This window comes from Neolamprologus multifasciatus, chromosome 20 (genome assembly GCF_963576455.1).
Source record: "Neolamprologus multifasciatus chromosome 20, fNeoMul1.2, whole genome shotgun sequence".
In the NCBI taxonomy this organism is placed as follows: Eukaryota; Metazoa; Chordata; class Actinopteri; order Cichliformes; family Cichlidae; genus Neolamprologus; species Neolamprologus multifasciatus.
In genome coordinates, this window is record NC_140458.1 from 15,941,054 (window position 1) to 15,962,354 (window position 21,301).

A 21,301-nucleotide genomic window follows, 5' to 3' on the forward strand; every position below is an offset into this window, starting at 1 on the left:
TGGCCTATAATTAGCTAAGACTGCTGGGTCTAGAGATGGCTTTTTGAGTAAAGGTTTAACTGCAGCCACCTTGAAGGCCTGTGGTACATAGCCGATTATTAGAGATAGGTTGATCATATATAAGATCGAAGAATTAATCAATGGCAGGACTTCTTTGAGCAGTTTTGTAGGAATGGGGTCTAAAAGACACGTTGATGGTTTGGAGGAAGTAATTATTGAAGTTAACTCAGAAAGATCGATTGGAGAAAAAGAGTCTAACTTAACATCAATGGTACTAAGAGTAGCTTTAGATAATATTACATCTGTGGGATGATTATTGGTAATTTTTTCTCTAATGATAAAAATTTTATTTGTGAAGAAGTTCATGAAGTCATCACTAGTTAACGTTAAAGGGATGGTTGGCTCAAAAGAGCTCTGACTTTTTGTCAGCCTGGCTACAGTGCTGAAGAGAAACCTGGGGTTGTTCGTATTTTCTTCAATCAGTGATGAGTAGTAAGCTGTTCTGGCTTTGCGGAGGGCTTTCTTATAAAGCAACAAACTATTTCTCCAGGCTAAATGATGATCCTCTAAATTTGTGACACGCCATTTCCTCTCCAGATTACGAGTCATCTGCTTTAGGGTACGTGTTTGAGAATTATACCACGGGGTCAGGTACTTCTGATTAGAGACCTTAGTTTTCACTGGAGCTACAGTATCCAGAGTCATACGTAGTGAGGAAGTGAAATTATTAACAAGATAATCGACCTCTGTTGGAGTAGCGTTCAGATAGCTGCTCTGCTCTGTGTTGGTACAGGGCATTGACGATGATAACAGTGGCTGGATTATATTCTTAAACTTAGTTACAGCGCTTTCAGAAAGACATCTACTTTGATAAAGTCCACTCTCCACTGCTGTGTAATCAATTATTGTAAATGTAAATGTTATCAAGAAATGATCAGACAGGAGAGGGTTTTCAGGAAACACTGTTACATGTTCAGTTTCTATGCCATATGTTAAAACAAGATCTAGAGTGTGATTAAAGTGGTGGGTGGGTTCTTTTACATTTTGAGAGAAACCAATTGAGTCTAACAACAGATTAAGTGCCATGTTGAGGCTGTCATTTTTAGCATCAACATGGATGTTAAAATCACCCACAATAATTATTTTATCTGAGCTCAGAACTAAATTAGATATAAAGTCTGAGAAATCAGACAGAAACTCTGTGTAAGGCCCAGGTGGACGATAGATGATAACAAGTAAGACTGGTTTCTGAGTTTCACAGCAGGGGTGGACAATGTTAAGCATCAGGCTTTCAAATGAATTAAAAGTCTGTCTTGGTCTTTCATTAATTAATAGACTGGTGTGAAAAATTGCTGCCACACCGCCCCCTTGACCTGTGCTTCGAGATTTCTGGTAGTTAGAATGACTCGGGGGTGTTGATTCATTTAAACTAACATAATCATCCTGCTGCAACCAGGTTTCTGTAAGGCAGAGTAAATCAATTTGTTGATCAATTATTAAGTCATGTACTAACAGAGACTTGGAGAAGAGAGACCTAATATTTAATAATCCACATTTCACTGTTTTACTCTTTGGTTCAGATGTGGATACTGTATTGTTCTTTCTTTGTAAATGTTTAAGTTGTTTGTTGCTGGTTTTTAGTTTGTTTTTTGTCTTTTTGGAAGCAGACACAGTCTCTATGGAGATGGGTTTTTGGGGGGGTAGCAGGAGGAGAGAAGCTGCAGAGAGGCGTGAAAGACTGCAACTCTGCTTCCTGGTCCCAACTCTGGATAGTCATATTTTGAGGGGTTTAATAAATTTGTCCATATTTCTAGAAATGAGAGCTGCTCCATCCAAAGTGGGATGGATGCCATCTCTCCTAACAAGACCAGGTTTCCTCCAGAAGGTTTGCCAATTATCTATGAAGCCCACATCATTTCTGGGACACCACTCAGACAGCCAGCAATTTAAGGAGAACATGCGGCTAAACATGTCACTCCTGGTCTGATTGGGGAGGGGACCAGAGAAAACTACAGAGTCCGACATTGTTTTGGCAAAGTTGCACACGATTCAATATTGATTTTAGTGACCTCCGATTGGCGTAACCGGGTGTCATTACTGCCGACGTGAATTATGATTTTATTGAATTTACGTTTACCCTTAGCCAGCAGTTTCAAATTTCCTTCAATGTCGCCTGCTCTGGCCCCTGGAAGACAATTGACTATGGTTGCCGGTGTCTCTAGCTTCACATGTCTGAGAACAGAATCACCAATTACCAGAGTTTGACCCCCAGCGGGTGTGTCGCCGAGTGGGGAAAAACGGTTAGACACATGAACGGGTTGGTGGTATACCTGGGGCTTCTGTTTAGGACTATGCTTCCTCCTCACCGTTACCCAGCCGCCCTCTTTCCGCAGCTGCTTGGGATCTGCCGGGGAACAGCTAGCGGGGCCTACGCTATCTTCGGCTGCACCAGCTACAGGGGCCTGGCTAGCTAAGGGTGAGTGAAGGGTGCGAAGCCGAGTCTCCAGTTCAGTAATCCTGGCCTCCAGAGCTGCAAATATGCTACATTTGTTACAGATATCATTACTGCTAAAGGAGGCCGAGGAGTAACTAAACATCTGACACAATGAGCAAGAAAGTGCAGGAGGGACAGGTGAAGTAGCCATGGTGCTAACGAGTCGGCTACCAGCTAAGCTAGCGAAACAGTACAGAGACAGTGAGTGAATACTTTGGCTATAAATTAGGTAGTGAGTACACAGAAAGTGTGCTTCGGATGAAGCACGTGAAGATTATACTATGAAAAAAGAATGTATTTAAAAGTTGTTAATTAAACTGCTAAGCAAATAAGCTACTCAGAAACACCACTGTGTTTGAGCAGGAACAGGAAGTGATACTATACCACAGAGCGAGCGAACACCAAGTGACATCCATCCATCCATTTTCTTCTGCTTGTCCTGGGCCAGGTCGCAGGGGCAGCAGCCTAACCAGAGAAAACCCAGACCTCCCGCTCCTTGGCCACCTCCTCCAGCCTTTCCGGGGGAACACCAAGGCGTTCCCAGGCCAGCCAAGAGATAGATGATTCTCTTGAGTGTGTCCTGGGTCTGCCCCGGGGCCTCTTCTCGCTGGGACATGCCCAGAACACCACACCCAGGAGGCATCATAGTGAGATGCGAAACCACCTCAATTGGCTCCTTTCGATGTGGAAGAGCAGCGGTTCTACTCTGAGGCCCTCCCAGATGGCCCAACACCTGACCCTATCTCTAAAGGAGACAGGCCAGGTATTTGCCAGCCACCCTTCAGGCAAAGCCGCTTATATCTGCAATCTTGTTCTTTCGGTCACTACCCAGAGCTCATGACCATAGGTGAGGGTAAGGATTTAGACCAACCGGTAAATTCAGAGCTTCGGTTTTACACTCAGCTCTCCTTTTACCACAACAGACTGGTACAGCTTCAATATCCTAACTAACTAGGCAGCTCATTGTCTTTCTCTTGTCAACACTTTTAAAAATAGAACTCATTTTAGGGTCGTGCCTGCCAGCAGGGTCTGATATCCTCGTGTTGGTGTTGTTCCCACATCATCATAATTAATGTTGTTCAAGGTTCAACATTGCAAGTGACCACTTCCCTAGATCCCTGATCATTTTACTAACATAAGTAAAGAGAAAAGCATCTAAATAGCCCAGCCTAATGGTTGTGTGCGAAATCAATGAATAAAAATGTCAACTGTAAACATAACTGGCCCATAGCTGTGGAAATTGACAAACCTGTCTCGAATAAAGAATGTGTGGCGTATTTTGAACCACAAAATGCCACAACGAAGACCCCGTACTGTTGCCCACCTTAAGACTTGTTTGCAGTAAGAATGGGACAAATTACGCTGGAAACACTTCACTTGGTGTCTTCAGTACCTAAATATTTAAGTGTTGTATTAATACTGTGTGTCCAGTTTTTCTACATCATTTTTTTTGGTTCATGCATTAGGTCTGTCCAACTTTGTTCAATTCTGCTTATTCAACAGTACAAAATAATCACTGAAAAATTAGTTGTAGCTAGCTGTAATCAGTTTGCCTTTCCTTTTACTCTTTCAAACCAATTTTTTCTTCAGCTTTCTGCAGTTTCTTCACCTGATTGAATGGCTATGAAAATATTCTCCTGAGCACCTTTAAGTTGTGTCTGATTTCACAACAAAAAAGGAAACAGAAAACATGATGATGAGGAAGACTTGAGTATAAAACAAGAAATACTTGTGGAACAATCACTCAAGGTCCGTCGTGTTGTGTTCGACCTGTGTTTCCAGTTTTTAACTGCTATTTATGTTCATGCATTGGGCGTGTCCAACATTGTTCAGACTTGTTTTACCAATTGTTTGAGCTCCTACACGTGTTTTAAACAAGTCATCTGTACACTTAACTTGATGCTTGGACTCACTGCATATTTATTTATCAACATTTGTATATTTACATCATCCTTCTCATATGAGAGTTTCATATTTTATTTGAACAAAATCAGTGGTTAATCAGTGGCTGTTGATCAATAGTCATGACAATTTGCATATTAATGATCAAGAAACTGACCTCACAGCCCATTGTTTAATTAGTGGGTTTGTTTCAGTCACTGTGCAAAGAAATCACTTGCAATATATGCTAGATGAACAGAATGAACCTTTTGGGATTTACTCACCTGGATGACACCGAGACACTCTGATGGTTGTAGCAGTTTTTGATTTTCCATATAATATCAGCGCCACACACTTTACTGATCCAGCACCTGGCATTCACTACCTCTGGCCAAGAGCTTGTAAATACACACCAGCCACAAAACACAGGAATACTGAAATTTTACAACAAAAACATGTTACAAAACACATGTGGCTTGATAGGTTCCTCACAGTGTTACTGCAAGCCAAGAAAATGCCCTCCAGAGTAAGAATCTGGTTAGCCACTATATTTCTAAGATTTTGAGGGCCATTTACAAAATCCTCAGTTTTATTAAAATTTAGAATCAGAAAGTTAGAGGTCCTCCAGGTCTTTATGTCTTAAAACACTGCTGCAGTTTAACCAATTGGTGTGTGTTATCTGGCTTCATGGATAGATAAAGTTGGGTATCACCTACATAGCAGTGAAAATGTATGCTATGCCTTCTGGGTGAGGGAAGATGACCCTTTGTGATCAGCAGGAAGTCACACAAACACACACATCCACACACACTCACTCACGTGCACACACACACACACACACACACACGCATTGTGTGCATGCTAATGCTAGCTGTGTTTTCACACTAAGTCCAAATCATTACTGATCTCAGAGCAGTGAAAGCAGAGCCAGCAGCTGATGATGAGCAAGAGACTGACTTCATAGCCAATTGTTCATCAGTGGTGCTATTTTCAGTCATAGTGCAAATGTACTTTTAATCTTGTCAGTGCTGTCCAGGAGATCACAGTGATTGGCTGTGTAAATGATTTAGACTGCGTTCTACTGTGATGTTCACTAAATCACACTTAACATATTTTTCCTTCTTTTTCTTTCAAGTGATTGCCAGATGTATAGTCAGTGGAAAATGTCAGTATACCACTAAAAGTAAGTTGTAATCTGTAACATTATGTTACAGCATCTTATTTCTGCATCAAATTCACATATTACTGGTAACTTCCTTAACTGCAGACAATGGCTAATGAGTGCAGCTTAAGACTTTGTTTCCTGGGAAGAATCCATCCACGAGCTTTAGCCAGTAGCTTATAAGTGAACTCCAGCCACAAAACAAAGGAATTTTACAACAAAAACATGTTACACAAACACTTGTGGTCTGATACATGTGTTATAAAGATTCTTCTCAACTTTGTGACTGCAGTTCACCTGGTTTGCTCGTAAGTTGGAGCACAACTATCTAAAGTGTGCCAAAAGCTTTTGTGGCTGTCCTGTGACACTGTGCAGCCTTCGACACAGTTATTGTAATCTTTCCATTCTTACAAAGTTTACAAAGGTTTCAATCTTCTCTGAACCTCAGCTGTGGCAATGGGGCTAACAGCACATGGGCTTTATCTCTTTGAACAATAAGACTTATTACCCAAACTACTTACCCCAGTAGGGAACGCTGAAAAATCACACACAATGTGAATTGCTATAAGTGTCTGTTATGTCGGATTGGTGACTGGGGTTTCATAATGAGAGCTTTTGCCACCCGGCTACATCAGGTTTTGCATTCTGGATGCTTTTCCCAACAGTAACCAGCAAGGATAAGGAGCAAAGTGAAATCTAGGCAATTTTTAAAAAATATAGTATTTGTATCATATCTTCTTATGTTCTAGGAGCTGTTACTTAAAAATAACACACAAAGAGAAAAGAAACTTTATTTTGAATTGATCAGAAACCAGCAGTAAACAAATCTAAAGAGGAAACGGCAGAAAGATTCTGTTATCCTTTGGTAAAATTTTCATCTAGAGGCCTGTTATATAATAAATAATGATTTTTCACACAATGAGCAAATCACAACAGCAGTAGCCTTTATCTAAACCTTTGAGCCAAGTTGAGCTATACAGTTTGATTATAGTGAAAATGTGTCATAAATAGTTTATTCATCAAACCACTTTAGTTTGCTGATTTACCTGTTTTTAAATCTCTGCAGTAACACAAAAAAATAAATCTCTCATTGTTTCACATCTTCATTTCATGGAGTTGCTCTGTCTCGATCCTGCAGATACAGACAAGTTCATTAGTACAAAAGTATAATGTGAACTCAAGGCTCTGACAGGTTATGCAGGTTTATCTGCAGCTTTCTTGTTTATGTTCTCATCGCATTACTTGTAACATGGTAATGCCTGTCACTGCCATCGAACAGAATAAAGTGTTACCTCAGTTAGAAAGTCATTTTCGTGACACCAGGTTTGAAAGCAGAACTTAGCATCTCTCAGACTCGCTGAGTTCTTACAGTAAACTCTGAGGATCTTCTCAGCAAAACACACTGGGAGAAGCTTGGACACCTGACAATAAGGACAGTAACATAAAAGCTAATTTACAGAGACATCTACAGAAAGAACACACAGCTCATGCAAAGACATGCAGTAGTTCTGACCTGTTCTCTGGAAATCTTGAATGCTTCAGTAGGTTTAGCCTTAGTGTAGAAATATGTGGTATTGATGGGGTCCTTGTTTTTCATCCCATAGTCCAAAGTGACAACCTACAAGAAGAGTGTGACAGACCAGCCTGTGTTTATGTTCACATGTACATTATGACTCAGTGGAGGTTGGCAACACAATTTAACTAAAAAAAAAAAAAAAAAAAAAAAGCCAAGATTTTAAGAAGATTAATTACTGAGTATAATTAGAATAAAAACTCACAATAATTTCAAAGTTGTCTTTTGGAATGACTTTAACGAGTTCATTTTCCAAGCTGTCCTTCATCTTCTGACAGATGGAGGAGAGAACATGTGCGGTCATTGTGTTATCATTGTTTTGCTGATCTCTTTTTATAATCACTTTTCACTCTTACTTGTATTTCCTCTTGGTCTTCTTTCTTGAGCTGAGAAAGGGAGAGAAGAGTCACATCATCTCTCTCTTTTTTAGCGCACTCACACACCACAAATATTGTAATCAACTAGATGTTTTCTTGCAATAAAATAAAATGCAGGTTAAACTGGGCTAATAAGCTATTATTTAGGTGACTATGAATGACTCACTTTGGATTTAAATGGTTTCAAAATGGTATCAAAATCAGCTACGATGAATTCAGCTTAACTCTGTCTCAAATATTGAGAACATCGGGCAGTACAGTGGCGTGGTGATTAGCACTGTTCCCTCACAGCAAGAAGGTCCTGAGTTCAACTTCACCATCTGGCCGGGACCTTTCTGTGTGGAGTTTAATGTTCTTTTGGAGGTATTCTCCAGGTACTCCAGCTTTCTCCCACAGTCCAATGACATGTAAGTCGTGGGGTTAGGTTAAGTGGGGAATCTAAATTGCCCGCAGGTGGGTATGGTTGTCTGTCTCTCTGCATAAGCCCTGCGTCAGGCTGGCTCAGTGCTTTTGGCTAGTTTTGCTTTTGGCAAGGGTCAGTGTCACTACTGGAAGACTGAGGCAATACATGGTCCCTACAGAGGCTGTTCATATCCTCCAGGATTAATACATGCCACTGCCAGATGTTTTTTCTGTGTCTCCCAGTACAGTCTCAAGACAATGGAGGAGAATCCAGGGCATTAACAGCAGTAACTCTAGGAGAGCAGGAAAGGGCCATAGAAGGTCCAATCCAGAGCAGTATCTGCTCTTTTGCGCCACACATTTGCCATTAAATACCAGAAATGGCAAGTCTACCACTGGAACCCTGCACTTTTCACAGATGAGAGCTTAACACATAAGAAAGGGTCACATTGGACAGCCGTGAAATGGTCTGGAGAAGCCATGGAAAATGTGATACTGCCTGTAACATTGTTTAGCATGACCAGTTTGAGGGTTTATAAGTGATGGTCTGGGGAGCCATATCCATGGAGAGACACACAAACCTCTACAGGTTATGCAACAGATCTTGGGTTGAAGTCCCACGCTTACAGACCCTATGCTGGTGCATTTGGTCCTGGATTCCTCCTGGTGCATGACAATATCAGTCCTGATGTGGCGGGAGTATGCAGGCAGTTCCCGGAGGAATTTCCCGGAGGACAATTTCCATTTATTTTACAGCTAGATACTAGCCTGTACAGGCCTTTGCACATCTACAGTAATTTCCTGCCTTTTTTTATTGTAAATCTTATAGAAGTTTTTTAGTTCAAACTCTCAATGTACACCTGGTAGTCTGTTGGGATCGAGTTTGAATTATGTTCATACCATAAACGAACCTTCTCCAAAAGCCCCTTTTTATTAGTACCTAATTGGATCTACTCGCCACAGTTTTCAAGGTTTTCTATTAGGTCATAGTACCTTGTACCAGGTACTAAAATAGCGCCTGCTCAGTCAGGATTCAAAGCGATTGAGCAGGTACTAAAATGTGATGTGGTCAGACCGCATGCCACCAATTGACTGGTCAGTTGTGTCACTCGATGAGTCATGAGATCATCTGATGGGGCCAAAGGGTCTTGGTGCAGTTGTTTTGGTCCACACCTGAGAGAAAACGATAAAAATAAACTAACAGATGCAGCAAAATGTGTCAAATTAACCACTATGTTAGCTGCTGCACCGTTATCACACCAGCTGTGGAGAAGTGGGGAAGAGAAGAGCAGTGATGAGAATAACAGCATTTTTCAGTAATTAGTAATCTAACTCATTAGATTACGCATTACTATTTGTAAACACAAAGACAGTTGAAGCTGTCTACAGCTTACCGGGAGCTATGGGGGCGAAACAATTGCTCAAGTGCTGCTGATTGGCTGAGAGTATTAAAGTAGTAAACCATGGTAAACTAATCACATGACCAATTTAAGATGACATAGCAACAAGATGTTATGTGAACCCAAGACAAGCCTCAGTGTCCATTTGTGTGTTTAAAGTGAGGTATTCAGACTATATACCAATTTTTAAATTGTGTTGACAAGAACACGTAAAACCAGAGCCATGATAAAAAATGTTCGCTTTTTTTTTTTCCTGAATACTATTGTCACATTTAGGTCTAAGGACAGCACTAGCAAGCACTCTCTGCTTATGACCAAACAAATAACAATTCATTTAAAATAAAATAAAAAACACCCCTTTCCTATTGGTGGAAAAATGTACCATGTCAACCAATCAAAAAAATCATATGGCAACATGGGGCATTTGTTGTTTAGGAAGAAGGGTAATTTTTGTGACGGTAGCGAGAGAGAGTTTTGAGATGTGAGATTTGTGACATTTAATGTGTTTGGAGTGGGTGGGCCAAAAAAGCCTGGGCCAAATTTTTGTCCCAGTCCAGCCCTGATTGCACACCTTGGTTTCACCCACAAACTGGTACAGGTCTCGAGACATGATCCTCTGCAGAATCATCCTTGCTTCCTCCAGAGGAGAGGGAGTGAATTCATTTGAACAAGAACACGGGTGGAGTATTCTTTCAATCATTTGATCTGCAGAGTAAACAGACAAATAAAGTTAAGATCAGGTCAATTCAAGTAAACCAAAGAAACATTCACAAGTTCATCAGTAATGTCTTATAAAGAAAGACACACAAAAAATGTATTAACATTAATAAACAAAACAAAATATGCAAGCAATAAAGCAAGCAAAGCATTAGTAACACTGCAGTATTTTAAATAAATTTAAAGTTAACTATAAACTAGTAGAGACGTATCCGTCAAACTGAACAATCAACCTGACATCATGGCAAATCATGTAATAGACACGCCAGTCAACCGTGTCTTTTGCATGCCGTGCATCTCCAAAGCGTGAAAAAAACACAAATGCAGAAGTTGCAGTAAGTTGCAATAAACTGCAGTAACAGCAGAGTGAGATTTTTTTTTCGATTTCAAACCAACATGAAAATAATCATTGGTAAACATTTAAACCAGGGGTTTCCAAACTTTTTTCACTGAGGGCCACATACATAAAAATATAGGAGGGGCTGGGCCACTTACTAGAAATTAGTTATTTAACTTTAACTTTAGTGTATTAAAGTTAGAAAAATCACTTAAAAGTGGTCGAATATGTTATATTGTTGAATATAATTAAAGACAAAACTGCCTTCATCACAGCTTTCCATAAATGGATCTTTATTGATTTATTCAGAAAAAGCTTTGGTAGCTCATTCTCAGAACAGCAGCCTCAGATTTCTTCTTAGACAGAAGATTTACAGCACAGAGAAAAACAATAAAGGGGAAAATGGGACGGGTACATTTCAAGTTTGTTATTTAAGTTATTAGGCTTAGCAACACATCTATTAACGTTCGTTTGAAACCTTTATCAACATTAACAGACTGAATTGGACTTAACAGGAGTGCATATAATTTTAGTAAATTATTCTGGTTAGTATCAGCTGCGCTGGGTATGTAAATCGGGCCATCCAGCTGCGGTGCTGATCGTACGCCACTCGTGGCAAAAATCTGGACAAATGTCACTTGATCAAGGAGCAAATCTGCATCAGATGAGATCAGCTGACTTTGCGTGTGCGTGCGCTGTGCACAGCGGTGTGTACTCTGTGTGTTAACAAGAAAAACGCATATAAGAAAGTGGTGTGCAAAAGCAGGGTAGTGACAGAATTGATGCGCATTATTGATATTTGAAGCATGCGTACCTGCACATTAACACACAGGTACTGTGGAATATATTTTTTACTCACCTACAGTGCTCGTGCTCTCGTCAACTCCCCACAAAAATATAGCAGCTGTGCAGTGTCTGTGGCATCGGTGCTCTCATCGCATGCGATGGAGTAAAAATCAAAAGCACAGCTTTATCAGACAGTTGCAGTTTAATGTTGGCTGACAAGTCTTCAATGCATCGCACAACTGCATTTCTGGACATGCTGCCGTTGTTGAAGTCCTGCACTTTTTCCAGGCACATTATTTCGGTGACTTTAACAAGTCAGTGTTTTATGAGGTCTCCATCTGAAAAAGGCTTGCCATGTCTCGCGATGAGTTGGGCAACCTCATAGCTGGCTATTGGAGCCTTTTCCTGGACCTTTTGAGCACGAAAAAAATACTGTTGCTGACCCTGCAGGAGAGCTACCCTTTGCTTTAATTTCTGCTCTTGATCAGCACCAGTGTAGGATGCATAGGCCTGATGTTTGGTTTCATAATGACGTCGTACATTATACTCTTTCATAACTGCCACAGTTTCAGTGCAGATCAAACAGACACACTTCCCCTTGAATTCTTTGAAGAAATATTCACTCTCCCACCGTGTCTGAATTTTTCTAATTCAATTCAATTCAATTCAATTTTATTTATATAGCGCCAAATCACAACAAATGTCGCCTCAAGGCGCTTCATAGATACAGAGAAAAGCCCAACAATCATATGACCCCCTATGAGCAAGCACTTTGGCGACAGTGGGAAGGAAAAACTCCCTTTTAACAGGAAGAAACCTCCGGCAGAACCAGGCTCAGGGAGGGGCGGCCATCTGCTGCGACCGGTTGGGGTGAGAGAAGGAAGACAGGATAAAGACATGCTGTGGAAGAGAGACAGAGATTAATAACAGATACGATTCAATACAGAGAGGTCTGTTAATACATAGTGAGTGAGAAAGGTGACTGGAAAGGAAAAACTCAATGCATCATGGGAATCCCCCGGCAGCCTACATCTATTGCAGCATAACTAAGGGAGGATTCAGGGTCACCTGGTCCAGCCCTAACTATATGCTTTAGCAAAAAGGAAGGTTTTAAGCCTAATCTTAAAAGTAGAGATAGTGTCTGTCTCCTGAATCCAAACTGGAAGCTGGTTCCACAGAAGAGGGGCCTGAAAACTGAAGGCTCTCCCTCCCATTCTACTTTTAAATACTCTAGGAACAACAAGTAGGCCTGCAGAGCGAGAGCGAAGTGCTCTAATAGGGTGATATGGTACTACAAGGTCATTAAGATAAGATGGGGCCTGATTATTTAAGACCTTGTATGTGAGGAGCAGGATTTTGAATTCAATTCTGGATTTAACAGGAAGCCAATGAAGGGAAGCCAAAACAGGAGAAATATGCTCTCTCTTTCTAGTCCCTGTCAGTACTCTTGCTGCAGCATTTTGGATTAACTGAAGGCTTTTCAGTGAGTTTTTTGGACATCCTGATAATAATGAATTGCAGTAGTCTAGCCTGGAAGTAATAAATGCATGAACTAGTTTTTCAGCGTCACTCTGAGACAGGATATTTCTAATTTTAGAGATGTTGCGCAAATGGAAGAACGCAGTCTTACATATTTGTTTAATATGTGCGTTGAAGGACATATCCTGGTCAAAAATGACTCCAAGGTTCCTCACAGTGTTACTGGAGGCCAAGGTAATGCCATCCAGAGTAAGAATCTGGTTAGATACCATATTTCTAAGCTTTTCAGCGCCGAGTACAATGACCTCAGTTTTATCTGAGTTAAGAAGCAGAAAGTTAGTGGCCATCCAAGTCTTTATGTCTTTAAGACATTCCTGCAGTTTAACTAATTGGTGTGTGTTATCTGGCTTCATGGACAGATAGAGCTGGGTGTCATCTGCATAGCAGTGAAAATGTATGCTATGTCTTCTAATGATGCTGCCTAGGGGAAGCATGTATAATGTAAACAGAATTGGTCCTAGCACCGAACCCTGTGGAACTCCATAATTAACCTCAGTGTGTGAAGAGGACTCTCCATTTACATGCACAAATTGGAGTCTATTAGATAGATATGATACAAACCACTGCAGTGCAATACCTGTAATACCTACAGCATGTTCTAATCGCTCTAATAGAATATTATGGTCAACAGTATCGAATGCTGCACTAAGGTCAAGAAGGACAAGCACAGAGATGAGTCCACTGTCAGAGGCCATAAGAAGATCATTTGTAACCTTCAATAAAGCTGTTTCTGTGCTGTGATGAACTCTGAAACCTGACTGAAACTCTTCAAATAAACCATTCCTCTGCAGATGATCTGTTAGCTGTTTGACAACTACTCTTTCAAGGATTTTTGATATGAAAGGAAGGTTGGAGATTGGCCTATAATTAGCTAAGACTGCTGTGTCTAGAGATGGCTTTTTGAGTAAAGGTTTAACTGCAGCCACCTTGAAGGCCTGTGGTACATAGCCGATTATTAGAGATAGGTTGATCATATATAAGATCGAAGAATTAATCAATGGCAGGACTTCTTTGAGCAGTTTTGTAGGAATGGGGTCTAAAAGACACGTTGATGGTTTGGAGGAAGTAATTATTGAAGTTAACTCAGAAAGATCGATTGGAAAAAAAGAGTCTAACTTAACATCAATGGAACTAAGAGTAGCTGTAGATAATATTACATCTGTGGGATGATTATTGGTAATTTTTTCTCTAATGATAAAAATTTTATTTGTGAAGAAGTTCATGAAGTCATCACTAGTTAACGTTAAAGGGATGGTTGGCTCAACAGAGCTCTGACTTTTTGTCAGCCTGGCTACAGTGCTGAAGAGAAACCTGGGGTTGTTCTTATTTTCTTCAATCAGTGATGAGTAGTAAGCTGTTCTGGCTTTGCGGAGGGCTTTCTTATAAAGCAACAAACTATTTCTCCAAGCTAAATGATGATCCTCTAAATTTGTGACACGCCATTTCCTCTCCAGATTACGAGTCATCTGCTTTAGGGTACGTGTTTGAGAATTATACCACGGGGTCAGGTACTTCTGATTAGAGACCTTAGTTTTCACTGGAGCTACAGTATCCAGAGTCGTACGTAGTGAGGAGGTGAAATTATTAACAAGATAATCGACCTCTGTTGGGGTAGCGTTCAGATAGCTGCTCTGCTCTGTGTTGGTACAGGGCATTGACGATGATAACAGTGGCTGGATTATATTCTTAAACTTAGTTACAGCGCTTTCAGAAAGACATCTACTTTGATAAAGTCCACTCTCCACTGCTGCGTAATCAATTATTATAAATGTAAATGTTATCAAGAAATGATCAGACAGGAGAGGGTTTTCAGGAAACACTGTTAAATGTTCAGTTTCTATGCCATATGTTAAAACAAGATCTAGAGTGTGATTAAAGTGGTGGGTGGGTTCTTTTACATTTTGAGAGAAACCAATTGAGTCTAACAACAGATTAAATGCCATGTTGAGGCTGTCATTTTTAGCATCTACATGGATGTTAAAATCACCCACAATAATTATTTTATCTGAGCTCAGAACTAAATTAGATATAAAGTCTGAGAAATCAGACAGAAACTCTGTGTAAGGCCCAGGTGGACGATAGATGATAACAAGTAAGACTGGTTTCTGAGTTTCACAGCTGGGGTGGACAATGTTAAGCATCAGGCTTTCAAATGAATTAAAAGTCTGTCTTGGTCTTTCATTAATTAATAGACTGGTGTGAAAAATTGCTGCCACACCGCCCCCTCGACCTGTGCTTTGAGATTTCTGGTAGTTAGAATGACTCGGGGGTGTTGATTCATTTAAACTAACATAATCATCCTGCTGCAACCAGGTTTCTGTAAGGCAGAGTAAATCAATTTGTTGATCAATTATCTGCACTCACTTTCTACGTTTCGCTTCTTTGGTTCTGCCATGTTTAGTAACATTTCTTCTGTGATTGTCCTTTTTGGTGGAGCAACTGCCTTGATCAACAGCAGCTCCCCCTGGTGTTAAAACTAAGAAGTGCAATACACTCAAGTGCGGGCCATATTCTATTCTATTTATAAAATTACTTGCGGGCCAATTAAAAATGGACCGTGGGCCGGAGTTTGGACACCTCTGATTTAAACAGATTTTGTTAATTAATTTACATACATATTAGCCACCTTCTTTAATAGTTTCTGACAATTAAGCACCTTTATGTTTTCGTTCACTACCGAATTCTTGAATTTAAATATAAGATTATTGGCAATGCAACGTCTGCATGTATGTGCATTTCATGTTTTGGATAGGCAAGGCGTGAAATAGACACGGTGGGCCAGCAAACATTTTGGTGTGATACTGGGTTGGATTGTTTAATGTGTAAAGGTATTTATAAATGAATGGCTTACTTGACAGAACAACAACAACAACAACTTCTATCTATCTAGACATTCTGCACTGAAAACACTTAAAATCAATGAGATAGTAGAATTATTTCAAAGTAAGACAAATCATTTGACAGAACATGTATGTATAGACATTTCAGTATTTTTTAAAAGGAAATATGTAGAGCATGTTTTCCACTACCTGTCAGCTTTGTGTAGGCTTCCATGTCGGTTTTAGCTTTGGAGAGACAGAGCATTGTTCCTCCTGAACCTTTAGTCAGGATGTACTGATCTGCTTTCAAGAGGGCGTCTTTGATCCTGGATAAAAAAGACCCAGTATATGACTTTATGGGAACTCTGTAGATGAAATAAATGTTGTCTTACAATAGAATTACACAGTTGGTACTCACATAATTTCTACACTCTTGGTTACTCTGTGCTGGTAGGCTCTTCTGTGGAGAGAGTTCCTTGTGTGGAACATGTCATACAGGTTTGCCACTTCCTGTTGAGACCATCGCCTATAGTTTAGTTACAGCCAATCAGATAATGAATTACTCATTAAAAACTGATAAAAAGCAGGGATCAACACCTTGTCTCTAGAGCAAATGTGCTTCCTCCCATTCACATCACACACCCTGGCAAACATGATGAAGCGTTGATGGTCAAAGTTGTTCCGGATGCCCAGGTGGTGACAATCCCTGAGATAGGAGTGAGGAAATACAGAAATTTAATTATATTTATTATGGCAAACCCTCCAAAACACCTTTAAGACGTGCTGTAGATAGAAATACTGAGTTTGTCATCAACACAAGTCCCACCTGGCAAAGTAGTCGAATTTGTCCACATCAATCCCATTTTGCTTGTTTGACACAATTTCATAGAGAAAGGATTTATTCTCATCTCGACCTTCATACGGCCACTGTGAAGACGACACCAGAATTGACCTTCATGACAGAGACAATAACAAATGGTTTCATAATATTCAGACAGTAACTGACCAGTACCTCAGCGTCATCACTCTTTAGAGGTTTAATCATCTCCTTGATAAATGTCAGGTCAGGTGGGAGTATCAGTCCATAATGCTCCATCTCTTGTGCCAGACCACTCGCCACCACCAGATGATCAAACATCTCTAAAGAGGCATCCTCATGCTGCAAGAGATACATTATTACTGTTTATATTAAGAACAGAATTCAAATGGTTGAAAGTTTAAAATGATCAGATACAACATACAGAATCAAATTTGAGCACATCACCATCTGTTAATAGAGGTAATTAGTGTCAGTATTCCAGTTTTAACCAGAAGTTCTCAACTTTTATGAGTTAGACATGATGAGCGTGGACATAACAGTGGTATGGCTTCTTCTAGCAGAAAATGATGTTTGTTTATGTTTGCAAATTAAAGACGCTTTGACTGATTTAAAAACTCAGAATCAGTTTAGAATCAAAGTTTGAGAAAAAGATCCTTCATCAAATAATAATGTTATTACTGCAAGACAACACATTTTGCCACTGAGATGATTTGTGTTACAGAAAAAGTTGCTCAGACACATTAAATTTTATCCTTTGACAAGCATTTTTCCTTGTCAGCTGTGATTTAGCCTAATAAGATTTTTATTTTTTTGGCTGATGTGCTGACAATTGTTAACACTGTGTTGTTTCTATCATTTAGTGCCATGTGTACTTTATTTCCTCAAGATGGCATCTGACAGTGTTTTCAAATATATTTCATTTTTATGGGTGGCCATTATGTCGCGTCTCACAGTAGAAATTTTTTTTTTCGTACCTTCCAGTCTTTATGTTCTGGATCTGCTTCGGGGTTGAACATTCCATCAAAAAGATGGGAGAAAGGTCCATGTCCTTCATGGAGAAACAAATGTAAAAAATAATAATAATAATTAATGCCTCCTGTTATAGTTCACACATACACTGACCATTTGCCTTTTTCATTTTACCAAGTCTTATTTTACACTGGCTAGTATTATAAACTTGATGCTATTAGTTGAAAGACGTGCAGCACTTACCCAGGTCATGACAGAGACCTGCAATTTGCACACAAAGGACATCTCGTTCATTGATGTCGAGTTCTGGCTGTTTCAGCTTCAGAGTTTTTGCAAGTTCTCCTGCTAAGTGTCCCACCCTGTATCACCAAAAACCACATAAACACACACACACACACACACACACATTTCATCATGCAGCACTGAAAGAAAAGTATTACTAGTGTATGTGGACTGCTGGGTCTGTCTAGCACAGACCCACCGCTGGAACGAGACAATTCTACTACAACAGCAAAAGCAAGACGTCTTGCTTTTGCTGTTGTAGTAACACGAGTAACACGAAGTTCTTTGTGTTACTCGTGCACAAGGGCGAGAACTGTGACGAGCGCCGTTCCTTTGCTTGACCCCAGTTGCTCTCGTCTGCTCCCTCGTAACACAGCTCTTTATTGCAGTTTCATGACTATGCATAAGGTCATTAACATATGACATTTTACACAGGCATACCTGTGAACAAAGAGTACCTTGTCTGTGTGTACATATAGGCATGCGTGTGTGTGTGTGTGTGTGTGTGTGGGGGGGGGGGGGTCAAGATGTGACCCTGTGAAGACTCCCCAAAGCTGGTGCCAGGAGTCCAGCGGTCCACCTAAACAAAGGGCTCTTATAATTAAACAGATACAGAGTAGGTGTCCTCCTATAGTATAAATCAGAGAGAGAAGGTATGACCTCTCTCATGACTTTGAGAGATGCCAGAACACTCTGGAAGGCACACAGAGTCTTTACAGACTGCTAAGGATCAAACCTCTATCAATCTACAAAAAATTATATACTTCTAAGCATAAATGACAATAATAAAACACAAACCCAACATGGACATACCCTATTGAGTGTTCAAAGCGGTTGTGCGATGCTCCTGGAAAAACGAAATAACCGCCCCCAAGCTGCTTAATGTTTCGTAGTCTCTGAAACTGAGGTGTGTCTATGATCTTGACAAGTAGTGGATGTAACTCGATGTGGCCATGGATGGGATCATTAAACACCTGTGTGAAGAGAAAGGAAAAAAATAGAGAAGCTTAGAGGGTTTTGGAGGGCTTGGTCTCAGATTTTCGTTCAGCACTCACTTCTTGGTGAGTAAACACTGTGCCTCATGCTAGGTCAAATTTTCTGTCACCTTGCCTTTAACCAAGGCACTGGCAGCTGGCCAGCCTACTGACGTTATGTCTAAGGTGAGTTTAATATAAAGATGGGATTTCCCTAAAAAGATCATCAAATGATATCTTACATAGACAAATCTGATACACATATATTATGAATTCACATTTTCATATTGCTAATCACAACAGTAAGTTAGACCACACACCAAAGACCATATTATATAAGATAATTTCATGTGACATCACCTTGTTTAAATCTTTGATGTTCAAGTGCTTCTCCATAGTGCTGTAAATGTTTAAATGACCAAAGATTACAGTTTTGCACATCATGCATTCTGGATATGAAAGGAAATAGTCAATGAATGTGTATTTGTAATTTTTTTTTTTTTTTTTGCCTGTCCCATTTGGTTCTTTAGCCGTCAGAATTGTTGTCTGAAGACCAACAAGGATACCCAATGGATTTATTTTGCCAAATGGATCATCATGGCATTGCCGTATTGGTCCATTTGATCAACCTTTGTTTTTATTATTTATTTTATTTTATTTTCAGTTGTTACAGACGGGACAGACATGAGTGAGGGATAGGAAAGGGAGAAAGAAAGAGGAAGGAAAAGAAAAACAGAAGGGGAGAGGGACAGTGAGAAAGGGGGGGAAAAAAATATCTCCGGGATCACCTGTTGAGAGAAAAAGAATAGAAAACAAGCAAAAAAAACCAAAGCAACATACTAAACACAACACCATCGCATTAATCTAGCTAAGTGTAAACAGCAGTAAATATTAAATATTGAATGTTGTTGTGCAGCACGCAGGACAGACAGCGCACAATGTGCTTTGAAGTAGCAGCCAAGAAAGGTGTGATTTAAGTCTACGAACAGTGAACACCCGTGTGCACACCTGTGTGGATCGGCGCGCTTGTATTCAAATGGTTTCCCCATGTAATGGTCTGCAAGAGGATGTGGAGAGCCATAGCCCTGTCCCCCAGGGCATGAAGCAGGCATGGAGGAGATCCAGGCCCCAGACATCCAGAGGCCCCAGAGTGCAAGAGCCCAAGGAGGACCACCGGAGGGGCATCCGTGCCACCTTCATGGGAAGGGCTGAGGATCCCCAGACGAGGGGTCACCCAGTAGCCACCGGGCAGAAGCTAGAGTGGGCTGCACCGGCGTGCCCGCCGGCTCTGCCGGCAGCCAGCTGTGCCAGAGTGAACCGAGCCGCAGGCACAGAGGCCGGAGGCCTGAGGGCCCCCCGCGCCCCGGAAGAGGCCTGACCGAGCAACAGGCGCCAGGCCCCGCCAAGTAGCCACCGGGAGTGAGCTGGTACATACCTGAGCACCCAGCCCCGGACACCAAGAACCACCAATGCACCGACCCCTGAGGGCATCAGTCACCGGCAGGGAGTGTGGTGGGGGGAGATAGGCCTCCACACTTAGGAGGGCCTGGGAGTTCCCAGAGAGGTGGAGTCTAAGACCCGACCTGACATATAGACACAGACAAACAGGCACACACAGACACAGACATGCATTCCCACCCTCATGCACACATATACAAACACTCAGCACTCACCCAACGTAGGGATAAACGTAAATGGACATGTACACACAATCACACTCCCCAAACATACTCTATACCCTGGGTCCAGGGTATAGAGTATGGGGGGGGGGGGGGGGGGGACGTCTCCCCTGCACCCTGGTGACACACCCGCACCCCAAGGCCCTACCTGTTTGGGTGGGTGTGGTGGAGCGGGAAGAGGGAGGTAGCCAGGGATGGGGAGGAAAAGAAGGGAGGATGCCCCTCCCTAGGGCCAGCTCCCCCGCTGACCCCAGTAGGCACCCCCATCCTCTGGTATCCACCAAGGCAAGGGAGCCCAGGCCCTTCCAGACCGGGGCCTACGGCAGCATATTTGTAATTTTTCAATACTGGTCAAGTATGAGAACTCACCAGTTCTTCCAGTTTTTTATTGACACTTCAGTTTCTCATTGTTCTCTGAATGAAAGCACAGAACAAATAAACAACTTTTTAAGTTAAAAAGGAAATCATAGAATCTATTTACAAACCAAATGTTTTCTAATCTTCTGACTCATCAAAGTAGCTGCCTTTAACAGATATAACAGTTGAATGCATTCATGCCCTTCTTTCTACATCAGAAGCCAAATATTCTTCAGAAAGGTCTTCCTAACTGTTGCATAAATGTGTGGCTCTTCTGGGTTGCTTTGCTTTCACTCTTCTGTCCAGTTCATTCCAAACCAGCTTGATGTGGTTTAAATCTGGAGACTGTGCTGGCCACTCCATGTTGTCAAGCTTGCCTTCTTGTTCTTTTTTCCTAAGATAGATCTGTAATAGCCTGGACTTATGTTTTGGGTCATTATCTTGCTGTAGGATGAACCCCTGACCAACTAGGTACATAACAGAGGCCACTGCAGAATGCTATGGTAGCCATTTTGGTTCAGGATGTCTCTCACTCTGTAAAAGCCACCTGTATCCAACAAAAAGGCCCAAACCATCATTCTTCCTTCTTAATGTTTGACATTTCATGCCACAGAGTAAGGTACCAACCTTTTGCCTACTCAACAGCATACAAAAATCCTGCATTAAGAACCAAAGATTTCAAATTTTGATTCATCAGTCCATACACCTTCCATTATTCAGCAGTCCATTGGTG

At 41.0% G+C, this 21,301-nt stretch overlaps 1 protein-coding gene across 2 annotated transcripts; it reads right to left on the reverse strand.

Moving 5' to 3' along the window:
* Nucleotides 1–4,822: 4,822 nt before the first annotated feature.
* On the reverse strand, nt 4,823–20,276 carry LOC146494688 (deoxynucleoside triphosphate triphosphohydrolase SAMHD1-like). 2 transcript variants are annotated; one of them, XM_085146164.1, is made up of 15 exons: nt 18,893–20,276; nt 18,372–18,532; nt 17,520–17,635; nt 17,282–17,355; nt 16,500–16,646; nt 16,314–16,414; nt 16,085–16,193; nt 15,906–15,997; nt 15,698–15,813; nt 9,861–9,994; nt 7,467–7,496; nt 7,316–7,381; nt 7,051–7,155; nt 6,830–6,958; nt 4,823–6,669 (listed from the first exon to the last, which is right to left on the reverse strand). In XM_085146164.1, exons 1-15 carry the CDS (start codon nt 18,974–18,976, stop codon nt 6,646–6,648), a joined length of 1,488 nt encoding a protein of 495 aa, XP_085002290.1. In that variant the 5' UTR covers nt 18,977–20,276; the 3' UTR covers nt 4,823–6,645. The 2 variants fall into 2 exon arrangements, with proteins under 2 accessions (XP_085002290.1, XP_085002289.1); XM_085146163.1 differs by having other exon boundaries at nt 4,823–6,958.
* Nucleotides 20,277–21,301: the final 1,025 nt, after the last annotated feature.